General features: G+C 41.9%; 1 protein-coding gene across 1 annotated transcript; it reads left to right on the top strand.

Annotated features, from left to right (window-relative positions):
- The first annotated feature begins 121 nt into the window (after positions 1 to 121).
- Positions 122 to 13,629, top strand: ccdc92ba (coiled-coil domain containing 92Ba). Its single transcript, XM_082503680.1, has 4 exons — positions 122 to 943; positions 1,193 to 1,333; positions 5,672 to 5,719; positions 8,232 to 13,629. The coding sequence occupies exons 2-4, from the start codon at positions 1,201 to 1,203 to the stop codon at positions 8,963 to 8,965; spliced, it is 915 nt and encodes a 304-aa protein (XP_082359806.1). The 5' UTR covers positions 122 to 943; positions 1,193 to 1,200; the 3' UTR covers positions 8,966 to 13,629.
- The last annotated feature ends 6,521 nt before the right edge of the window (positions 13,630 to 20,150 follow it).

The following is a 20,150-nucleotide window of genomic DNA, read 5'->3' as shown; positions in this document are numbered from 1 at the left end:
CAAAGCAAACACGCTTCGTGCACGCGAGGCTTTAAAGTTTCGCGTCTTCACACGCACGAGCTGCGCCTTGATCCTCCACAGCAGCGGGCAACCTTTTTTGCGCCACGGACCGGTTTATGCCCGACAATATTTTCATGGACCGGCGTTTAAGGTGTCGCGGATAAATTCAACAAAATAAAACTAGTACCGGTACCGAAAAAAAGAAAATTTATTCATAACACACGTGAAAAGACCCAGGAAAACCGAGTAAACGATAACAAAATAACGCTGAAAACCGATAAAACCCTGAAAACTATACATTTCACACCTGAGCCTCAGCTCTCGCGGCCCGGTACCAAACGACTCACGGACCGGTACCGGTCCGAGGACCGGGGGTTGGGGACCGCTGCTCCACAGAGTCGACTCGGAGCGGTGATGTGCCGCTCAGCCAATCAGCTGGCGGACTGACCCCGTCGTACGATGTTCTCGCGTGTTCTGGTCACGATGGCTTGTTTTCATCACCGTCTTCAACTCGCTGCTCATCCAGCAGCTCGATGACGCCTCAGTTGGTGGGAGCGGAGGAAAGGTGCGCACGTTAAGAAAAAAAATGGACTGCGCACTTTGCTCGTCGGTTTTCAAAGCAGCTTCATGTTCCTGCTGCTGATGATCGACCCTGCAGATGTTTCAGCAGGGATTGTTTTTGGTGTCGGCGGATCGCGGTGCCATGCGTCGTTTTGCATTTTTACGCACCCATCCAGCCTCCTCCTCCTGCTCTTCCTCTGATCAAACAGCGTCACATGCTGCTGAAAAGCACTTAAACGCTCCAGATAAAATGTCTGGGTGAATGCGGCAGCCCGCAGGATTTGGACCGACGCCGGAGGCCAGCATGCTCGGACCGGAGGACGTATTTATAACGCTAGCAAATCACATTTCTTCACATTTTGGTACTTAACGTCAATTTAAGGTAAGCAGGGACACTTATATTATCTAATGAAATATAAGTCGAGGTTATCGGTCAGGCTTGATTTTTTTTTTTTTTTGGTTATCAATGCCTTATTTATAGCTCCAGCATGACCTCAATTCCGAGCGGGCACTTCCCACTGAAGACAAAGTTACGTGGAGCCGCTGGAGCTCCTAGGTTGTAATCTGAATTTCTAAGTTAGTGTCTGGCAGGAGTAAACGCAGATTCTCTCCCCTTCTCTCGTCTCTTTAGACTCAGCCATGGGCGATGAGAGGAGTTTGTCTCAGCAGATAGAGGGTGTGGAGAGGAGCATGGTGTTCCTCAGGAAGGAGCACCTCTCCATGCTCCATGGTCTTCACCTGGAGATCCTTTCCCTGCAGAAACGATGCACAGGTGAGGGGTTCTCAGCTGCTGTTGCTGCTGTTTTTGAAAGTAAAGCCCTAAAAAACTCTACCTGACCCCCTACTTCTACTGACGCTAAAAATATATTTAACCACATGGCCTTTAGAGAATCAGCAGGAGTACTTCCTGGCTTCTTTAACCTCCTAAGACCCGAACTCTTTCATGGCATGCATTTTTAAATTCTCTTTGCTATTTGGACTGATTGGGACCTGATGAATGCAAAAACAAAGAATTACCAGATTTTTTTTTTTTTTAATTTTTTTTTTACATGATTTTTGCTTCTGAGAAAAATGAGATCCACATATCAGGACATTTGTTTTAAATTTCGACAGAACAGTGGCAGTATAATGTCCTCGTAAGTGGATATCAGGCCCTTGTAGAGCAAGATTTAGTATTTTGGTCTAGACAACCCAAAATGTGATGACCACATATGTGGAAGCCAGGTCCTACGAGGTTAAATCAGTTTTCCTCTTGGGTTTCTGCTATATGTTTATTTTAAATGACTTCTGTTACTTTATAGAATATAAGATGTGAGGATACACAATGTCTGAGTGTCCAAGATGTGTTTAAAAAAAAATTAAAACCCCTCCCAAAAAAAGTACCGAGTGGACACTGGAAGGTACATTTGTAATGTACATTTTAATTTTTAATCGTTTGCGGTCTTATGAGTTCATATTTAATTGAAGAATCCTTTTGGCTAATCCTCTTTAGGCATTGCTGGTGTTCTGCAGCTCTTTATTAATCAGCTAAGACCAATCTAATTGACCTTTTACCCTCAGAGAAAGGATTTACTGAGATTTTGGAAAACAGCCTTCTTTGAATGGGGGTTTTAACCTCACAATAAACCATCAGACACTCTGATATTTTGATCCTGTCATTTCCCTGATTTCACTGAATTATAACATTTAATTTTTTTAAGGAGACACATCCACTGAGCTAAAGCCAGTGTGTGTGTGTGTGTGTGTGTGTGTGTCCTCATTGTTCTTCTAATGTGTGTCTGCAGCACCACTCAGTGCCAGACAATGCTTACATGATGATGTCATGCTACAATTCCTGTAGATTGCATCATTTCCTGTTTGGTGCCTAATGGATGGTGCCTTCTTCCATTTAATCAAGCATCCAGATGCACATGAAACACACACACACACACACACACACACACACACACACACACACACACACACACACACAGTCTGGTATTAGCCTTCTTGTGGAGATGTTTTTGTTTATTTCTGGCTAACCATCAACCCTGTTATAATAATTCTAGCTTAAAAGCCTAAAATAGATCATCATTGGTTGGGACGTGAATCCTGTTATGTGAACAGTTTTTTGTCCCCAGTGCACAACCAGCAGCACACACATTAGTTAATTGACAGACACAGAAATACACGTGCTTTGTAATGAGTCCATGGGTCCTATAGCTTTAGTAATCCATACGAAGAGGATTGCAGGGGGTGGAGGAGGATGGGGGAAGGGCTGGGTCCATTATTTTGTGTTTCTCCCGCACACATGTCACATCTGCTCAGTGCAGCTGCGTGTGGCAATGACACCACCAACAGAGAGAGAGCTGGCCTGCTCTTTGCCATCTCCTCCTCTTCCTTTTGTTTCTGTGGGCTCTCCCACTGTAATGTGGGGCTCTTACAGATTGTTTATAGCAGTGGGGGTTTTTTTTTTGGTCCACATGGAGCTTCAGTCATATTTCTGTCAGCTGCAAGGAAACGAGGCCAAACCTGCGTAAAGACAGTACAGTGCATTTCTGCCCCCAGAAGTACGTGTACACAAATAAATCATCTTTCCTCAGCAGTTGGTGGCATCGGCCTGCTCTCCTCACTCCAGTTTGCTGTTGCCTTTAATTTCCACATTCCTCAGAGGTTTCTGTGGGATTGCACTCACTAAAAACAATACTCAGCAGCTGTTGCTGCTGAACATCTTTAAAGCTTCTCACGATGCCGTCGGGCCAGAGTGGAAAAGCTGTTAAAAGGTTTTCCATGCAAATGTCTTTTTAAGGCAAAGATCAAACAGTCGTATGTATCTGAACAAGCGAGGAAAAGGAAAGGAGGAGAGATGTCGCTTTTTTTGTCCGTGGTCTTTGAATATTTGCTTGTCACGGATTAGTTAGTTTTCTTTGCTGAACGTTTTTATTTGTAACTTGAGGCAGTGAAGAACAGATAGGCTAATGCAGTTTGCAGGACTCAGAGGTGTACCCTGCCAGCTCACTAATAAAGCGTGGAAGGTTACTGCAAGGTTGGGCTGACAGTGTTGTTGTGCACGTTAGTTCTGCCTTTTTTCTTTTTTTTCACTGTTCTCAACTCCAAGAGTTTCCTAATCAGCACATAAAGGCGCTTCTCTCTTCATGAGCTACAAGCTGCATCACTGTTTGTAAATGAGGTCTTCCTGTCTGGTCTAATGCGTTTTTTGTGCATCCCAGAAACGAGTTGCATTTGTCCTTCCAGATACCTTTCCAACGTTCAAGGTTGAATCGACTAAACAAAAGCCTTGAACGCTCAGTCAGGCTGCAGGAGATAAGACTGACCTACAAAGTGTTGCACACGCTGGATATTGCAATGTGCTGAGTGACTGATTTTCATTGTGTCAGGAATAATTCTTAGAGTTACGCTTATTCTGTGCTCCCCCGCTGCTAAATGAATTTTACGGAGTTTCAAGGCTCATGGAAGCTGTGAATGAGGGTGATAACTAGAAAATAAGATGCTTTCGAAGTCACTCACATTTGGGTGCAATCACTGAGTGTGCCTTTCTGGAGCTCCCCTTTTCTTTTTCACGCCTACCTTCCTTCCTTCTTTAACTCCCAACCCTCCACCCTCACACCCCCCATCTGTCTTTCTCTCTTCATGCCAGCTGCATGGGTGGGTGTGCTACAGTATGCTGACTGCAGAGGGAAGGAGAGAGGGTGTGACAGAGAGAGCAAGAGGAGAAGAAAGGCTAGGGATAACCAAGCCACACGCACATGATGGTACAGCCTGTTCTGTATACACTGCAAATTCTTCCATCAAAAAAAAGCCTGAAGTTCACTGCTCATAACTTCTGACTTAAATAAACTCGAATATCTCAAGAGAATAAGAGTTTTTCTGGTCACGGGGGAATTAAATGAAGCACCGCTCTCTGTGTTGTGGTGTGTGCAGAAAAAGGCTGAATGTGGAGATTTTCCTGCTGCAGTCAGGCTGCTGTGGATGACCGTCGAGATGACTGACAGGACAGACACAACCAGCAGTCTGCCCCTCTGCACTCACTTATATGCAGAAATATAGTCCAAAAATCACTGAACGACTGAATACTTCAGTCTGACACATTATCTTAACATATCAGAAATGCTTTATTTTATCCATCTAAAAATATGCTGCATATCACACTGAGCATCTTTTAACATCACTGCCACTATTTGAGACTGTTGCTCCTGCCTGATATACCCCTAAAAAAGGCATTAATGGCTTGATCTTTTGATCAGATGCGTTTTATTGTCCAGAAAAGCTGCTGAGTTTCTAGTGCCTCTAATCTGCTTGCTTTGCTTTTATGGCTCAAGTGAAATGGACTCAAAGGCGAGCGCCTAATGTGAGACATAAAAGCCAGACAAAGCATACAGCAGACACAGATACAACAGAGAGATGCACATCTTCACTCAAGTGCTATACAAGGGGGGGAAAAAGAACTATTAAAATAATGTAAAGGTACTTTTAATGATATGATTGTAAGCTGTGGCTTTAAGTTGAAATGATTCTCTCGTACAAAGCAATACAGGATGTTTAGCTTCATCGGATGTTTTATTAAATGTGGCACAGCTCACGGGGATTGCATTTTTATTTAAATATATTCTGATTACACTGAGAGTGGCTCCACAGTGTAGTGGTTTACACGTTTGTTTAAGAAGCAAAAGATCCCCGGCGGTGGCACGAAAAACTTTTGGGGTTGGATTTGCCAAATCAAACTTGCAGAGAGATAGCTGGTAAAACAAAATATACATCAGAAAAGCAGTCAAAAGCAGCTTTTTCCACCATGCTGATTTCACTCCTATATCCCAAAAATAAGGATAATAAAATAAAATGCTAATATGACAAATGTGTCCTTACAGATCCAGACTGTGGCAGTCTCTAGCACTCAGTCTTTGATGTAAAGTTTCAGATTTTGTTTCATAAATTATGCATGAGCTCGCCGAGGATGTACTGCATCGAGCATCTGTTATGTTAACCACCAGCAGCAGCAAACACAAACTGTCAGCATACAGCTTTAATAAGACTCTGATCGCCTGCGTTTAATCTCTGATTTTTTGATTTCTCTCTCTTCCCGCTGTCTTTGTGCGTCTCTTGCATTTTTCAGAGTTGACAAGCGAGTTGAAGATGAAGCCTCCGGGCAGGAGTCAAATAGGTATGTTTGAGTTCACATACGCTCCCTTCACAGGCTCTTCCTAGTTCTCCTCTCTCTGCCGTGCCTGACTGTGTTCGTGCCTCTTGGATTTTTGTCATCTTTTTTTGGCTTTGAGGACACAAAGACAGCCACATGTTTACATCTCCCCGAGCTAGTTTTCACTCACCCTCCCCATACTCAGCTTTAACCCCCAGATGACCCCTGTCTCTCGCCATGCTTCCACCCTTGCATCCTCCAGGGAACAGATCTTTGTCGGCCACCGCTGCCTCTCTCTTCAGGAGGGAGGAGTCTCTGGTAAAGCCACGTGTGTAAAAAGATGCTACAGCTTCACACGTAAGATGAAGAAACTGTCTCAGCGGCTAAAGCGTACCTCGTGAAGGTGGCTCAGTGCAGAAAGAGGCACCATTTTGTCTCAGCGAATTGGAGACAGACTCCAGAAAGAGCAGTCAAAAGGCTGTATAAATGTGCGTGTGCTTGTAAAGAGTGCGGGAGGCAGGGGGGAGGAGTTGTGCCTGGCTGCATTACTCAGCCATTAGATCCCATCTACTTTATCCAGGGCAGGTTATCCCCCCACTCACGATACATCATGCAGCACAGCCCTGTGTTCTCCTCCTCACCCCGGCAAATTGATCCATCCTCTTTTTTTCGTCTTCTGCTCTCCTTTTTTCCTCGAGGTCCCGGTGGGGGTGTCCACTTACAGATTTTGCTGAGAGCGAGAGAGAAGGAGATGTAGGAAACAAGAGAGGAAAAGAAAGGAGAGAAGTAACAAGGGGGAGAGAGGAGGGCAATTAAGGCAAAAGGAAAGGCGGCAGAGTGCAGTCAGCTGCAGACATGGAGGCGTATGGATGGACGTAAAGTTCACATTAGGTAGTTCTATAGCAGGCGTATGAGTTTAGGTGGGGTGTGGTGATGGGCGAAAGAGAAGCCGGTCGGCCTTCAGAGGATCGATCCTGTAAGAAAAATGGAGAAAATAAAGAAATAAATGAGTAACAGAGATGAAACCCAATAAAAGGCCTGTCATGGACAGAGAAATTACATGAATGGGATACCATAAGCTGCAAGATGTTACAGTTTGGACCCCCAATTTCAAAGCTTTTGTCAGTATATGAAGCAGCTTATTAGGATTTTTCAGGTCGGTTTCCCTCTGGGCAGAAGGGTCAATGCCGGCCTCTGTGGTTATAATCCCCTGCTCCTCCTGCTCCTCCAGCAGCTTCTCCTGCTCAGTAAGCCCTGAGGTAACCGCACTGACTCAGGGCTTTTCACCCATACCTGCCTCTCATCCCTGTGGGGAATTTTACTGGAATAAAAAGAGATGAAAGCTCGTCTACAGAGGCAAAAAGGAGAAAAAGCAATGAGCAGTGTGCTGTGTTAAACACGACCTTGGCAGAGAAGGCGTTTAGTAGTAGCCTGAATGAAAGTCTGTGTCTGTGCAGTCTGTTTAAATGTGGGACTGTGTTGTGAGGACAAGCTTTGCATACTGTACAGAATATAAATGCTTATGGAACAGCATTAGCTCTGCTTTGGTGATAAGAAGTGAAACACATGAATCAAGCTGTAGCTTCTGTTTTTCTCTGATCCACAAATTCGGCATGTGAGCATCAGTCGGCCTGCAGTGGGCAGGACATATTAAAGATATCAAATATCACAGTAACACACAGATCTTCCCATAATATGGACCGAACGGCCTCACAAAAAACGACCCTTCATTATCAAACATCAGAATGGAAACGAGGACAATATTAGTTTGATCCACTGACCAAAAAAAAGTGATTGATCGAGAATTTTGATTATTTATCAATCAGAAAATATTTATCTTTTCATTTTTTAGGTCAGGAGAAAATGTTTATATTTCTCCAGAAAAAATCATTCTGATTATTTTATCACATAAAGAAAAATGGTGGGATGCCCACCCCAGGATGGAAATGAGAGCAGGAGATTGACAGATGGATCGGTGCAGCGTCTGCAGTAATGTGGATGCTGTACCGGTCTCAGCTCAGCTCTGTCTTCATGGTGATGACGCAGCTGAGCTTCACAGCAAATCTGACGATTTACTGGTCGATCTGCGCTGTTATGGCCATCAGCTGTGGGTAGTGACCAAAATAATTCGATTGCTGATGCAAGCGGCAGAAAATGAGATTCCTCTGAAGGGTGTCTGGGCTCCTTAGAGATTGACTGAGGAGCTCGGTCACTTAGGAGTGGCTCAGAGTTAATGCTGCTCCTCCAGATTTAAAGGAGCTGTTTTGGCGCCTCCTAAATGAAGTATTTTGGGCATGGTAAACTGGGAGGAGGCCCTGTGGTAGGAAAAAATGGATAATGATGTTATGAGGGAGCACCTCAACAGTTGAGATGGGTGGGACATGGGAGGTCTGGGTGTCTCTACAACAGAAGATGGATTGATGGATGGTAAAACAGAGGAGAGTATGTTGCATACCAGAGAGGTTTCCATAAATGTGAAACAAACTTTATTCTGAAACTCTACATGTTCATAATTTGCATTTCTGGTCTGCATCAGAATTGCAGGAGGAAGAGGAGCTCTTGGAAGCTCGCAGTCTGGAGGTTGAAAACCGCCTGGCAGAAAAGGAGTGCGCCTTGGGAGAGCTTAGGAAGGAGCTCACTCAGAAAGGGGCTTTGGTGGGAGTTCTCAGAGCCAATCTCAAGCAAAAAGAGCGCCATTTTCTGGAGGAGCTGAAAAGCCGCAGCCACTGTTCGACCGTCCTTAACACGGAGCTGCAGAAACAAACCGAGGCTGCGGCATACCTCTCCTTCCAGCTGCACGCTGCGAGGCAGAAACTGCACCAGCAGCGGATGCAGCAGAGGCAGGGCCTGCTTTCCAGGGCCAACAACCAGGGGCTCCAGTACGGTGCTGAGTATAACTCCACAGTTTCTCCACAGATGCTTTCAGGAGCTTCGCCTTCTTCTCCTGTGGTTAAACCAAAACGTAAGAGCGCTAGGGCTTCCTCGAGAGTTGAGCGTTCCCGAGAGTGTGTGCCGACAGAGAAAGTGACGGGCCCTGCAGAGCCCACAGCCATGCCGGACCCTGCTCTCTTCCTCCACCCTCGAAGGCACAGGGCCCGCTCCAGGCACAGTGCGGCACAAAGACAGCCTCCACTGGGCATGGAGAAGGAAGAAGAGGAGGACGATGAAGGGGCAGGGGGTGGGGAAGGGCCAGTGGAGCCCCAAGATGAAGCTGCTAGACTGGTGTCTTCAGCAGCAGCGCCTCCCGCTGCGGAGACGCAAGCAGATTAGTAACTACTGTGACATGTGCATTTCAACCACTGTATCATCTGTCAGACTGTTAATGGTGATAACTGTTGTTCTGCACCTTGACTGAATCCACACTGAGACTGGTTTTAGCCATTTTATTATATCACACTCACTATACGCTCTTTTTAAAATATGAACTTTGAAGTAACCTTAAATAACTCGCAAAAGTCAGTAAGTGTCACTTTAGGTCAGTCTTTTAAACTAGAAGGAATTGTTTACACTGCTGTCAGATACTCTCTGCATACTGCGGGGCCTTATTTTATGGTAGCCCCCCCTTCTTGGTTTGAGTTTGACCGTGGTAGCAGTCATTTAGAGTGGACTAGAAGCTGCTGTGGTAGTTGTGTTACCCAGGCAGCTGTGACCTTTAAAGGCCCTTCATAAATCACCCTAGGTGGCTGAGTGTTTGCGTGCGGCACAGCTGAATATATCTGAGGTGGTAGGCACATGAAAAAACGATTGATCCCCAGGAAATTCCTCACTTTGAATAGAAACATACATAGTTTGTTGTTGTTGTTGGGTTTTTTGGGTTGTTTTTTTTACTTCTTTTTGGAAAAAATCCATAGCCATGCATCAAAGTCCCCGGTGTAATCTGAAAAACAGAAGTAATCAGTCCAGGCAACGATTTTTAAGGAAACTTGCTTTAAATAACTGCACGGTACAAATCACATTTTCACAGCAGACTTTAGATATCTCTGTCAGTTTTACCTGGCATCAAGGCCGTGTCTAAAATGAATATCATGCTCACTCAACAGGCACTAACTGCCAGAGTTACTAAAATGTTGCCCGGCACAGTAAAAAGTACTATCAGCATCCAGAAAGAGATCACAGTGACAAGATTGCCTGTGATATGTTGATATTAAATATGTAATTTTGGGAGTTCCCTTCTCAAGGTGCAAAATATAAGAAGGAGAATGTTTAAATCAAGCACGCACACTAATTTAATAATGCAATTTACTTTTAATTGTGCCGATATTTAACACAGAATAAAAGCAGGTCTTATTTTTTTTAACTTGATGCTGAAATTGACCGTTCAAAAAGCAGCGCAACTTTTGTAAAGCACGCTATTTTGCCCTTTTTAATAAATCTGGCCCTAAACTCTTCTCTGTAACCAGCAGAATGCCTGTTTGAGAAACACTCCCTAACAGCAGCCTGGTTACGTTTGGGCAACAAAGCTACAAGGCTGGTTTGAGTCAGAGTACACCTGTTTAACAATGTCACCCACATCACAGAAAGCCTGAAGGCAAACTGTTGCCATGTGCAAAGCAGCCAATCAGTGTTTCAACTAACAACAAAGCGTTTTCCCACAGCCCGCCTTCACTGTTCTGGTTAGTGACCAGATCATGATACACTTTAGAGCAGCGATTCCCAACCCCCGGGCCACAGACCAGTACAGGTCCAAGAGTCGTTTGGTACCGGGCCGCGAGAGTCGAGGCTAACCCTAACCCGGTTTTCAGGGTTGTTATCGGTTTTTATCATTATTTTTTTATCGTTTTATCGTTAACTTGGTTTCCCTGTGTCTTTTCCCGTGTGTTATGAATAAATCGTCTTTTTTTGTACAGGTTTTATTTTGTTGTATTTATCCGCGACACCTTAAAGGCCGGTCTGTGAAAATATTGTCGGACATAAACCGGACACAAATCCGTGGCGCAAAAAAGGTTGGGGACCGCTGTTTTAGAGTGGACCTATTATGCTTTTTTTTTTTAAATTATTTTTGTTGTAAATACAGTTCTAAGCAAATTTATTAGATCACCAAAAATTCTGTTCAGGAATGCAAGTAAATTAATACAATTTGGCATCTCAACCAAAAAAATATAATGTGCTTTAATATTGTTTTTATACTTTTTTTTTCTACAGCAGCTGATTTGAAAGTAATAATTGACGACAATAATTATATTTTAGCATTAAAAATGTGCATACAGAATATTAACCATTACAGAAACATTAAAAAAAAATTAGTTACAGATACTGTTCGCTTAGGGCAGCTGAGGCATAAACCTTACACTGGGCGGTGGTCTAATACATTTCTTAAGTACTGTATGTAAGGCAAAAGCTCAGTCTACTGCCTCTGCATGATGAAGGGAGGAGATATCCTTATGTGGTCCTCTCAGGCTCCACCCACCTATCGTCCAAACCTTCTGCTTATGAGAGGCAACCAATCAGAAGAAGGCTGGCTTAAAGGGTAAGGAGCTACAACAGCTTGTTTCAGTCAGTGGATGAGGGCAAGTGTAAGATGAAGAAGAATTATTTTGAACTGTGAATCGTGCAAATCTGAAGTCCTGAAAGGTACTAAAGGTCATTAGACTTTTGTTTGTCTACATCAATCTCAGCCAACAGGTTAAAAAAACATTAGAAAAAGACAAAATATTATCACTACATTACTAAGAAAGCATCACAACTTGTCATTCATTTTTAAATAGCGGTAGAGATACAATTTGAAAATAACTAACTTAATTCCTTTAAGGTACACAGTATATTTTATCAGTGCCTGTCTCTAAAGGAGGAGCGGTCAGCCACATGAAACTTCAGTCTGTATGTTTTAAGAAGTGATGGATTGGGGTGGTGTGCTGCCTTTCCTTTGCAGGGCCTGCTTTGCGTGTAAACAGGCCACATGCTGGTGATAATCAGTTCTGACTCACTGGACTGTGCACTTTACTCAGGTGTGGGCTGTGTACAGAAAACACACATGTACGACGCCTTCTTCGGCATATTTGTGTTTGAGGGTCTTGTGTTGTTTTGTTTCACTTTTTTTTTCTTTTTTTCTTTTTTTTTTACCTCAGGAAAAAAAATTAGATTTCTTGATGTGTCTGATGATGTGTCTGATGATGTGTCTGATGATGTGTCTTACACTGAAGAGCCGGATGATTGTTTTGATGGAATTTCCTTTCACATTTTTTTAAAAACACATTTAACAAATTCCCAAACTAGCCTTGTGAGTGCACACGGATGCAGTGGCTGTTACCCTCTGTTATCAAAACACATGCATATGGTGGCCCCTAGTGAAACAATGAGCAAACAGCATGAAGCAAGCAGGTGAAATCAACCTTTTATGCTACGGCTTGCATTAACGGCGCCCGTTTATGACTTTACCATCATATACACTGCAACTACTGCCTTATAATATATAAGAGGAGTCGTGATGTAATAAACGTGCACGCGGACTCAAAGGAAACTACAAGTCTTTACTTAACGGATGGTTTCCTTTTATACAACTCTGGTTGGGGTTTGCATATAAGTCAGATCACAGTTTTTCTTCAATGCTTTCCTTGAGCCATAACCTAACTGAGTAACCGCAGCTTGATGCGAGTCTTCCTGTAAAACTGAATTTGATTGTAAGGATTTTCTTTCACTCCTAAGCCACCGGTTAGCGGCTTAGCATCATGTTTGTAGGACTATTATTAATAAAGCAATATATATTGTATATTTATATATTATGAGTAGGTGAGGTCAGCTGGTGTAAGGACATTTGAGGCGTGAAAAGAGTTTCTATCTTTGTAATTTTTCAGCTCACAGTGTTTTCGCTTTATTTTTTTTCTGAACTGTCCGATGGATTGTTCCATTTTAAAGTTTTGTCACTGACTCTTTATGAGATGAGTTGCTACGCTAAATGTTAAGGGATTCAATGATATGTTGCACGTGACGCAGCGGTGAGTAAATCGGCATATTCTTATGCCACCTGAAAAGGTCTGGATGCAACCTGAGTGAAGTACACTTTTTCTTTCTTTTGTTTTCTTTTGTTTTGTTTTTTAGCAAAGAAATGCGAACATGACAAGGGTTTCCATTCACCTCTTAGCTGGGAAGCCATTAGCATGACCGTGTGCACTATTCTTCCTCAAGTTTTATGAGATAGTCGGTGATATAAGTGCAAAGCTGTCTTGTCCAAAACAGTTTCTCTGACAGGGAAAACTGAGCTTTAGACTGTTAGACTCCATGAGTTAATCACTGCACCTCCTATCCAGGTAGATTCAACTCTCCATCCACCTGTAATCATCAGTTTAATAGATTTCACAGCAGATGATCCATGCTTTTTATGTAACATCAAAATACTGGCTGCTGTACGCATCTTTGCTACAGTTCTTACAACTCAGAGACTGACGACTTGTTTGTCTGCCTTGAGGGAAAACGCTAATGAGCCAAAGAGGCCCACCACTGAAATTAGCACAAAGACAAACTGTGCGACGCCTAACGAAGATGTCTTTCTTTCAACAAAATCTTCACTGCCTCAGAGCATAGCATACTATATCTCACATCATGCAAACAAACGGTAATGATCTGCACACATCCGCAGAGAACGTCTTCCATCTTTCAAAACACTCATGTGACTCTAATCCTCATATCGGTCACATGACAGCAGCATCTCTGTCAGTTTTACTCTTCCAGGTCTTTGTGGTGACTCCTGGTTGATTTTCCGACTTACAGAAGCATTTTCAGGGCACCGTGAAGCATCTCGTTTGATGTGTTATGTGGTTTCTAGCAATAATACCCAACATGCAAAACAGAGAGAGGTTGCTCTGGGTTGTTATTTGCTAATGACTGATTACCGCATATACTGTGTTTGCTTCCTACAGTGATTTACTGTACCCATAACCCAAATAAATTGGAAGGTTGTCGAGTCTGCTTCTTGCTTTGTCAATAAAGTGATTAAATTATTTTGTATTCATGTATTATTATAGTTTCCTTTGATGTGGGAATGAGCATCAATGGGTCTGTTACACGGTAAAATATTACTATTAAAATATGTGATTAGTTTCTGTCTCTAAACAATGTGGTAAAACCATCAACCCGTCTCTGCTGCTTATCCTTTTCAGAATTGAATTCAGGTTGATTTTGCTGAATGCTCAGAAAGCATGCAGGCTAGCCCAACTTTGCATGTGTCAGGTTATGTGTAACATATTGTCTGTGTCTGCATGGATGAGCAGGCAGTCTTCCTAGCAGAAAGCAGATACTTTGTGCACTTTATGTATGAACAGAAAGTGGCTGTGGCTCAGGAGGAAGAGTGGCTTGTCTACTAACCCGAAGGCCGATCCCTTAGCTCCCCTAGTTCACATGTCAAAGTATCCTTGGACTTATACTGAACCCCGAGTTGACCCTAACACATCATCGGACTGAGACTGTGTGAGATTGTTAGGTTAAAAGTGTGTAACAATAAAAAAAGATTTGCTTACATGAATGTGTGTGTGAACGCAGAATGAGATTTTTAGTAAGAAACAGCTCTGAGGGCTTAAACTGACTGGAAAAACATTTACTAATGCCAGTCCATTTACCTCCTAGGCGAGGTGTTTGGGGCATGTCCTACTGGGAGGTTGTCTCAGGGCAGACCAAGACCTCGCTGGAGCAATTATATCTCTTGACTGGGTTGGGAACAACTCAATGTCACTCAACGGATGAGCTGGAAAAGGTGGCTGGGGTGAGAGGGTTCTCTGCTTAGACTGCTGTCTTTGCGACTCAAACCTGGAAAAGTAATAGAGGATGGATGGATGGATGGATGGATGGATGGATGGATAGATAGATAGATAGATAGATAGATGAATCTCAGTGAGCTGCTGGAAGTGAGGAGCTAGTGTGAGTGACACAAGCTCATGTGTCTGTGTCAAACTAGAGATGGCACGATACCACTTTTTTATGTCCGATACAGATATCATAAATTTGGATATCTGCCGATACCGATATGAATCCGATATAGTGTTTTTTAATCAACAAAACTGTTTTTTAAATATCTTGCTGCATTTTGTATAAGTTCATACTCAAGTTTAAAACAACAACTACACTAAAGCTATTCTGTTATACCTGTATGCAAAAAAAAAAATTTCATAGTTCAGCAATACTGATCAATCTAATAAACTTAAACCTACACCATCCTCCCTATTCTGGTATTTTAAAGAGTACTTAGCATAAATATTAAGCAACCTAACTAACAGGGTTCCAACTCCCAGCAACAACAAAAATAAATAAATAAAAAATAGGGAACCACCCCTCACGCTCCACCTCATGATGCTTAATCGACGTAATCAACCTTAATTTGATGCAGTGTGAAAAAAAATGCACAGAAATCAATTCTTTTTCAAGAAATATTAAATAGATTCAACATCTTTCTTCAACAAAATTGCAGACTGCACAGATGGTACCTTCCCAAAGGAAAAAGTACTATAGCTTACTAGGGTATATATATTAGACTTAATAGTCACTATATACAGTAATGGATTTCTATACATTTTACATCAGATTAAAACTTTGGGTGTAAGATTCAGATAAATATTAAATAATTAAAAGCGAGACATCTTAAATGAGAATAAGAAAGAAAAGTATGTCTTTGTGCCCCCTTTTCCCTGTTAATGCCCTATCGGCCCCCCTGGCTAAACTTTGCTAGATCCGCCCCTGCACAGTTACCAGCCGTCAGCTACTTAGAAAAAGATCCTGGAGTAGAAAGTAATAATAAATAAATTCTAACAACAGCTGATCAAGCTTAAACGTGCTGCTGTTGTTCAGCCGCTGGTTTCCTCTTTCTGGTGCAAAGTGGGCCAAAAACAAACAAGAGACACGGACTCGCGACAGAAAAGCCGATCAGCTGATCATTAAGCAGTTTCATGATTGAAGTAGCAGCAAGAAGAGGCAGTCGCTCCATATATCGTTTGTTAAGCTTAATGCAGGAATGCTTTACAAACATTCAGAGATGGACTTACACACTTGCTTTACTTCTCTCGGGATAACTTTGTTGGAGATGAAATGCCGGGTTGCTAGCGAAGCTCCAAATGCTATCCAGTAGTGATGGGTCGTTCGCGAACGAAATGGCTCTTAGAGCCGACTCTTTGACGTGAACGACGCGAGCCGGCTCCTTATCGCGAGCCGTCACGTGGGTTTTTTTTTTTTCTTTCTCTCAGCCTCTCTCTCGCACTTTTTTTCCGTTTCACTCTGCACGCGAGCCTTGTGCTTTACGCTGGGCAGAGGGGGGAGGGGCGGTAGTTACACTCAGTAGCACAGGAACAGAGCCAGAGAGAGAGAAAGAGAGGCAGGGACAACAACATTAGAAAGGTATAGTAATCATCCACAACTATTTTCGGTTGCAGATGATAAAGGATTGAGAAAGTTTATTCATGCAGGTCCATATGACAGAGAATATGCATGTTCTTTTAGTTTTCATATTATAATTTATATTTAATTGTGTTGTGGTTTGCAGTGTTTTGTGTTCTTTTCACTTTAAATTTGTGAAAGGAAAAAGCTGAAAATTTAAATAGTTAAAAGTTGAAATGTGAATAGTTGATTTTTGTATTATATGATTTATTTATTACATTTTATGTGGAGTGAATAAATAAAAGTATATTTACGGTGGCCCCTAGAGACAAAGCACATACAAACTTCAAATCACGTACGAACTCTGAAGCATGTACAAACTCCGAAGCACGTAAAAACTCCAAAACACGTAAAAACACGTACAAACTCCGAAGCACGTAAAAACTCCAAAACACGTAAAAACACGTACAAACTCAGAAGCACATAAAAACTCAAAACACGTACAAAAGACAACAGAAGTGCTCCAGGATGCTGGGCGCAGTGTTGAGCCTTTGTTATCTTGTGGCTACACAAGCCAGCAAGTACCAACGACCGGATTTGGTGTGTGGTAATAACAGGTAAATGAACTTTTTTTTAAATTATTTGAATATATATATGAGTGCCTGTGTATAAATACACAAACAATACACACATGCTTTCAATTGTGTAATTTAAGTGATCTAGTAGCTCTGCTTTGGAAGTTCAGTTAATGCTAGAAATGTGTTTTGGAGTTTGTACGTGTTTTGTCTCTAGGGGCCACCGCATATATTTATATATAAACATATATAAATAAAACCACTTGTTTTTACGTTAGTAATTCCTTTTGTGCATAATTTTATATTATTGTTAATAATAAATTAATTAAAGCAACAAAACAACCTGAAGAGCCGGTTCGGAGCCGAAAGAGCCGGCTCTTTTTAGTGAGCCGAACCGAAAGAGCCGGATCTCTAAAAAGAGCCGGAAATCCCATCACTACTATCCAGACCACCGACAGGTCCGGCATGCCACAGTGCTCTATCACGTGATGCATACTGCTCTGACGTGCTAACGTTCTGAGGTGAGTTACAGCGTGTTGCAAGTTTTGTGAGGTGCTTTCGTGATATTTAATGGATCGGATTACATTTTTTATTTTTCTCCGATATCCGATCCAGTAATTTAGGTCAGTATCGGACCGATACCGATACGTAATATCGGATCGGTCCATCTCTATGTCAAACTGTTAAAGTTCAGCGAAATCAACCTGAATTCACTTCTGTTTTATTGGTGAAGCACCAACAACAGGTGCCTCATGGCACCTTACTTTCATCAGCATTGACCTTTCAGCAGAAGAGATAAAATCCAATGAGTCCCTTTAATCCAGCACCTGAGGACAGATGGGAGATAAAAAAAACCCATTTATTTTAACGGAAACAAACCTGGTGGAGAGCGGCTATGTGCCTCGACCAGTTGACTAAGGGTAAAGTGAAAAGAAGGGGATGTAAACAAAAGAAGTATAACATTAAACACTGCGTAGGTTGGAGGGCTTAGAAACGTGTGGTAGGGGAGGCAGATTTACCTTCAGAGAGGTATCTGTCTGGAGAGATTAGAGGAGATGAGAAAGGTGCTCACTCCATCATGGGAGGTCCTCCAGTAGCATGGGGCTATGGTTATGTAATCCAGTTCAAACTACAAGAGTAATTAAAAGGTTTTGAAGTCTAATTTAAAAAGCAGAGAAACGCCTGTCTATTCAAACCAAACTGAGCTTGTAACTGCGGTTTAATAACTGACAATTCTTTGCAGAATTGTTATAATTCAGCCACATTGGAGAGTTTTCTAGCTTGAAAAACCTCCAATGCCTGTTTAAAGTTATGGCAAAGCATCTCAAACAGATCTAGCTCCAGACTTTAGAGTAGGCCACTTCAAAACCTTCATCATTTTGTTTTAAGCTATTCAGACGTGTACTGGCTGGTGTGTTTCAGATCATTTTCCTGCTAGATAACCCAAGTATGCTTCAGCTTCAGGGCACAAACTGATAGATGGACATTCTCCTTCAGGATTTAGGAGCAGAATTCATGGTTCTATTAATTATGGCAAGTCAATCAGGTGCTGAAGGAGCAAAGCTGACCTAGACCGTCAGACTACTACCACCACGTTTGACTGTTGGTATGGTGCTCTTTTTATGAAATGCTGTGTTAGTTTTACATCAGATTTAATGGACTCAAAGCTTCCAGAAAGTTCTGCTTTTGTCTCATCAGTCCACAGAGTATTTTCCCAAAAGTCTTAGTGATCATCAAGATGTTTTTTGGCAAATGCGAGATTAGCCTTTTTGTTCTTTTTGATCAGCAGTGGTTTTCTCCTTCGAACTCTCCCATGGATGCCATTTTTGCCTCTTTCATATTATTGAATCATGATCTCAGCCCTTAACTGAGGTCTGCAGTTTTTAGATGTTTTTCTGGGTTCTTCTATTACCTCCTGAATCAGTTGTTGGAGTGCTGTTGGAGTAACTTTGGTAGGTTGTCCACTCCTGGGAAGGTACACCATTGTTCCACGTTTATCCATTTGTGGATAATGGCTCTCATCATCAAGTTTGCTGGAATCCCAAAGCCTTAGAAAAGGCTTTGTAATGCCTTTCCAGATTGATTGATGTCAATGACTTTGGTTCTCAGCTGTTGTTTATTTAGATCATGGGATAATATGTTTTGAGACTATTTCGAGTCTTGATTCAACAGTTCTGACAATAATGAGTACAATGACTGGCTACCGACATTGAACTTATTTTTCCACAAAACTTAATCACAGCTAATTTATAATTTTTCTTTTTTGCATCAGGGCAGGAAGGTTTGTACAGCTTTTTAATTTTAACCCTTAAAAATTAAATATTCATTTGAAAACTGCATGTTATATTTACTTAAGCTATCTTTCTCTAATATTGAACTTTGTTTGATGACACATTTAAGTATGAAAAATATGCAAAAATAATGTAATCCACCAGTTTTACCCTCAGCATTCTAGTAGATGCGCCTACGGTATCAATTTGAAAATCTTAGATTACATCCTTCTCCATCCTTCCAGGCTGGAGAAACTGATCAGGAGGGCTAGCTCTGTGGTCGGCATGAAGCTGGACACTCTGGTGACAGTGGCAGAGAAAAGGACATTAAAGAAACTGATGGACATTATGGACAATGCTGGGCATCCTCTGCACACGGCCATAAACAACCAGAAGAGTCTGTTCAGTGACAGGTTGCTTCTCCCCAAGACAAGAACTAACAGACTTAAAAACTCCTTTGTCCCACACGCCATCAGACTGTTTAACTCCTCTCTGGAGGGGAGAGGGAGGGGAAACAGGAGGACAAAGGAGGGGGGAACAACTAAGCTGTAGTGCCTCTGCACCTCACTGTACAATACCTTGTGCAATACTTTTTGTAAATAGTCAACAGTGCAATAGACTCAATACTTGAAATGTGCAATTCACTTGTATTTTTATTTTTTATTCCTATTTATTCTATTTATCCCCTTTGTATATTTTATTTATATTTGTCTCTGTATTTATATATGTGTGTGTGTGTGTGTGTGTGTGTGTGTGTGTGTGTGTGTGTATATATATATATATATATATATATATATAACAGTTCTGTAACTGTAACTTTGGTCGTTGCTGTGCTTTTTTTGGAAGTCGAATTTCCCAGAGGAACCCACCCGAGGGATTAATAAAGTTCTATCTTATCTTATCTCTTATCTTATCTTCTTGAGTCACAAGATTTTCATAAAAGTTGACGTCTGACAGGTTTACAGCAGAGAGGTCAAACAAAAATTAGGAGAGGGTGAAATATTCGTTTTACAGCACCTAATCCAAATAACTATTAAAATTGTTATTTCAGCTATTGTTCTATTTTCTGACCATTTTGAGGGGATTTTGTGTGAAGGCTTTGCAAAGTACAGCCAATAAAAAATGTGGAAGAATGCCTCAAGATATAAAATGCTATGCACTTCCACATAAGAAGAAACACCGGGTCATTAATGTGATTAGGGTTTTAAATGCTCGTGTTTTCCCCTCTCCATCCATGTGTCCATGTTTTCTTTTAGTGCAAGACAAATGAAAAACTGGTGAGTGCGCAAGAATTGTCGCGTGTGGCTTTCCGTAGCG

The sequence above is a fragment of the Aulonocara stuartgranti genome (assembly GCF_965226115.1).
Source record: "Aulonocara stuartgranti genome assembly, chromosome: 14".
Taxonomy (NCBI): Eukaryota; Metazoa; Chordata; class Actinopteri; order Cichliformes; family Cichlidae; genus Aulonocara; species Aulonocara stuartgranti.
This window is presented reverse-complemented; position numbering and strand designations above follow the sequence as displayed.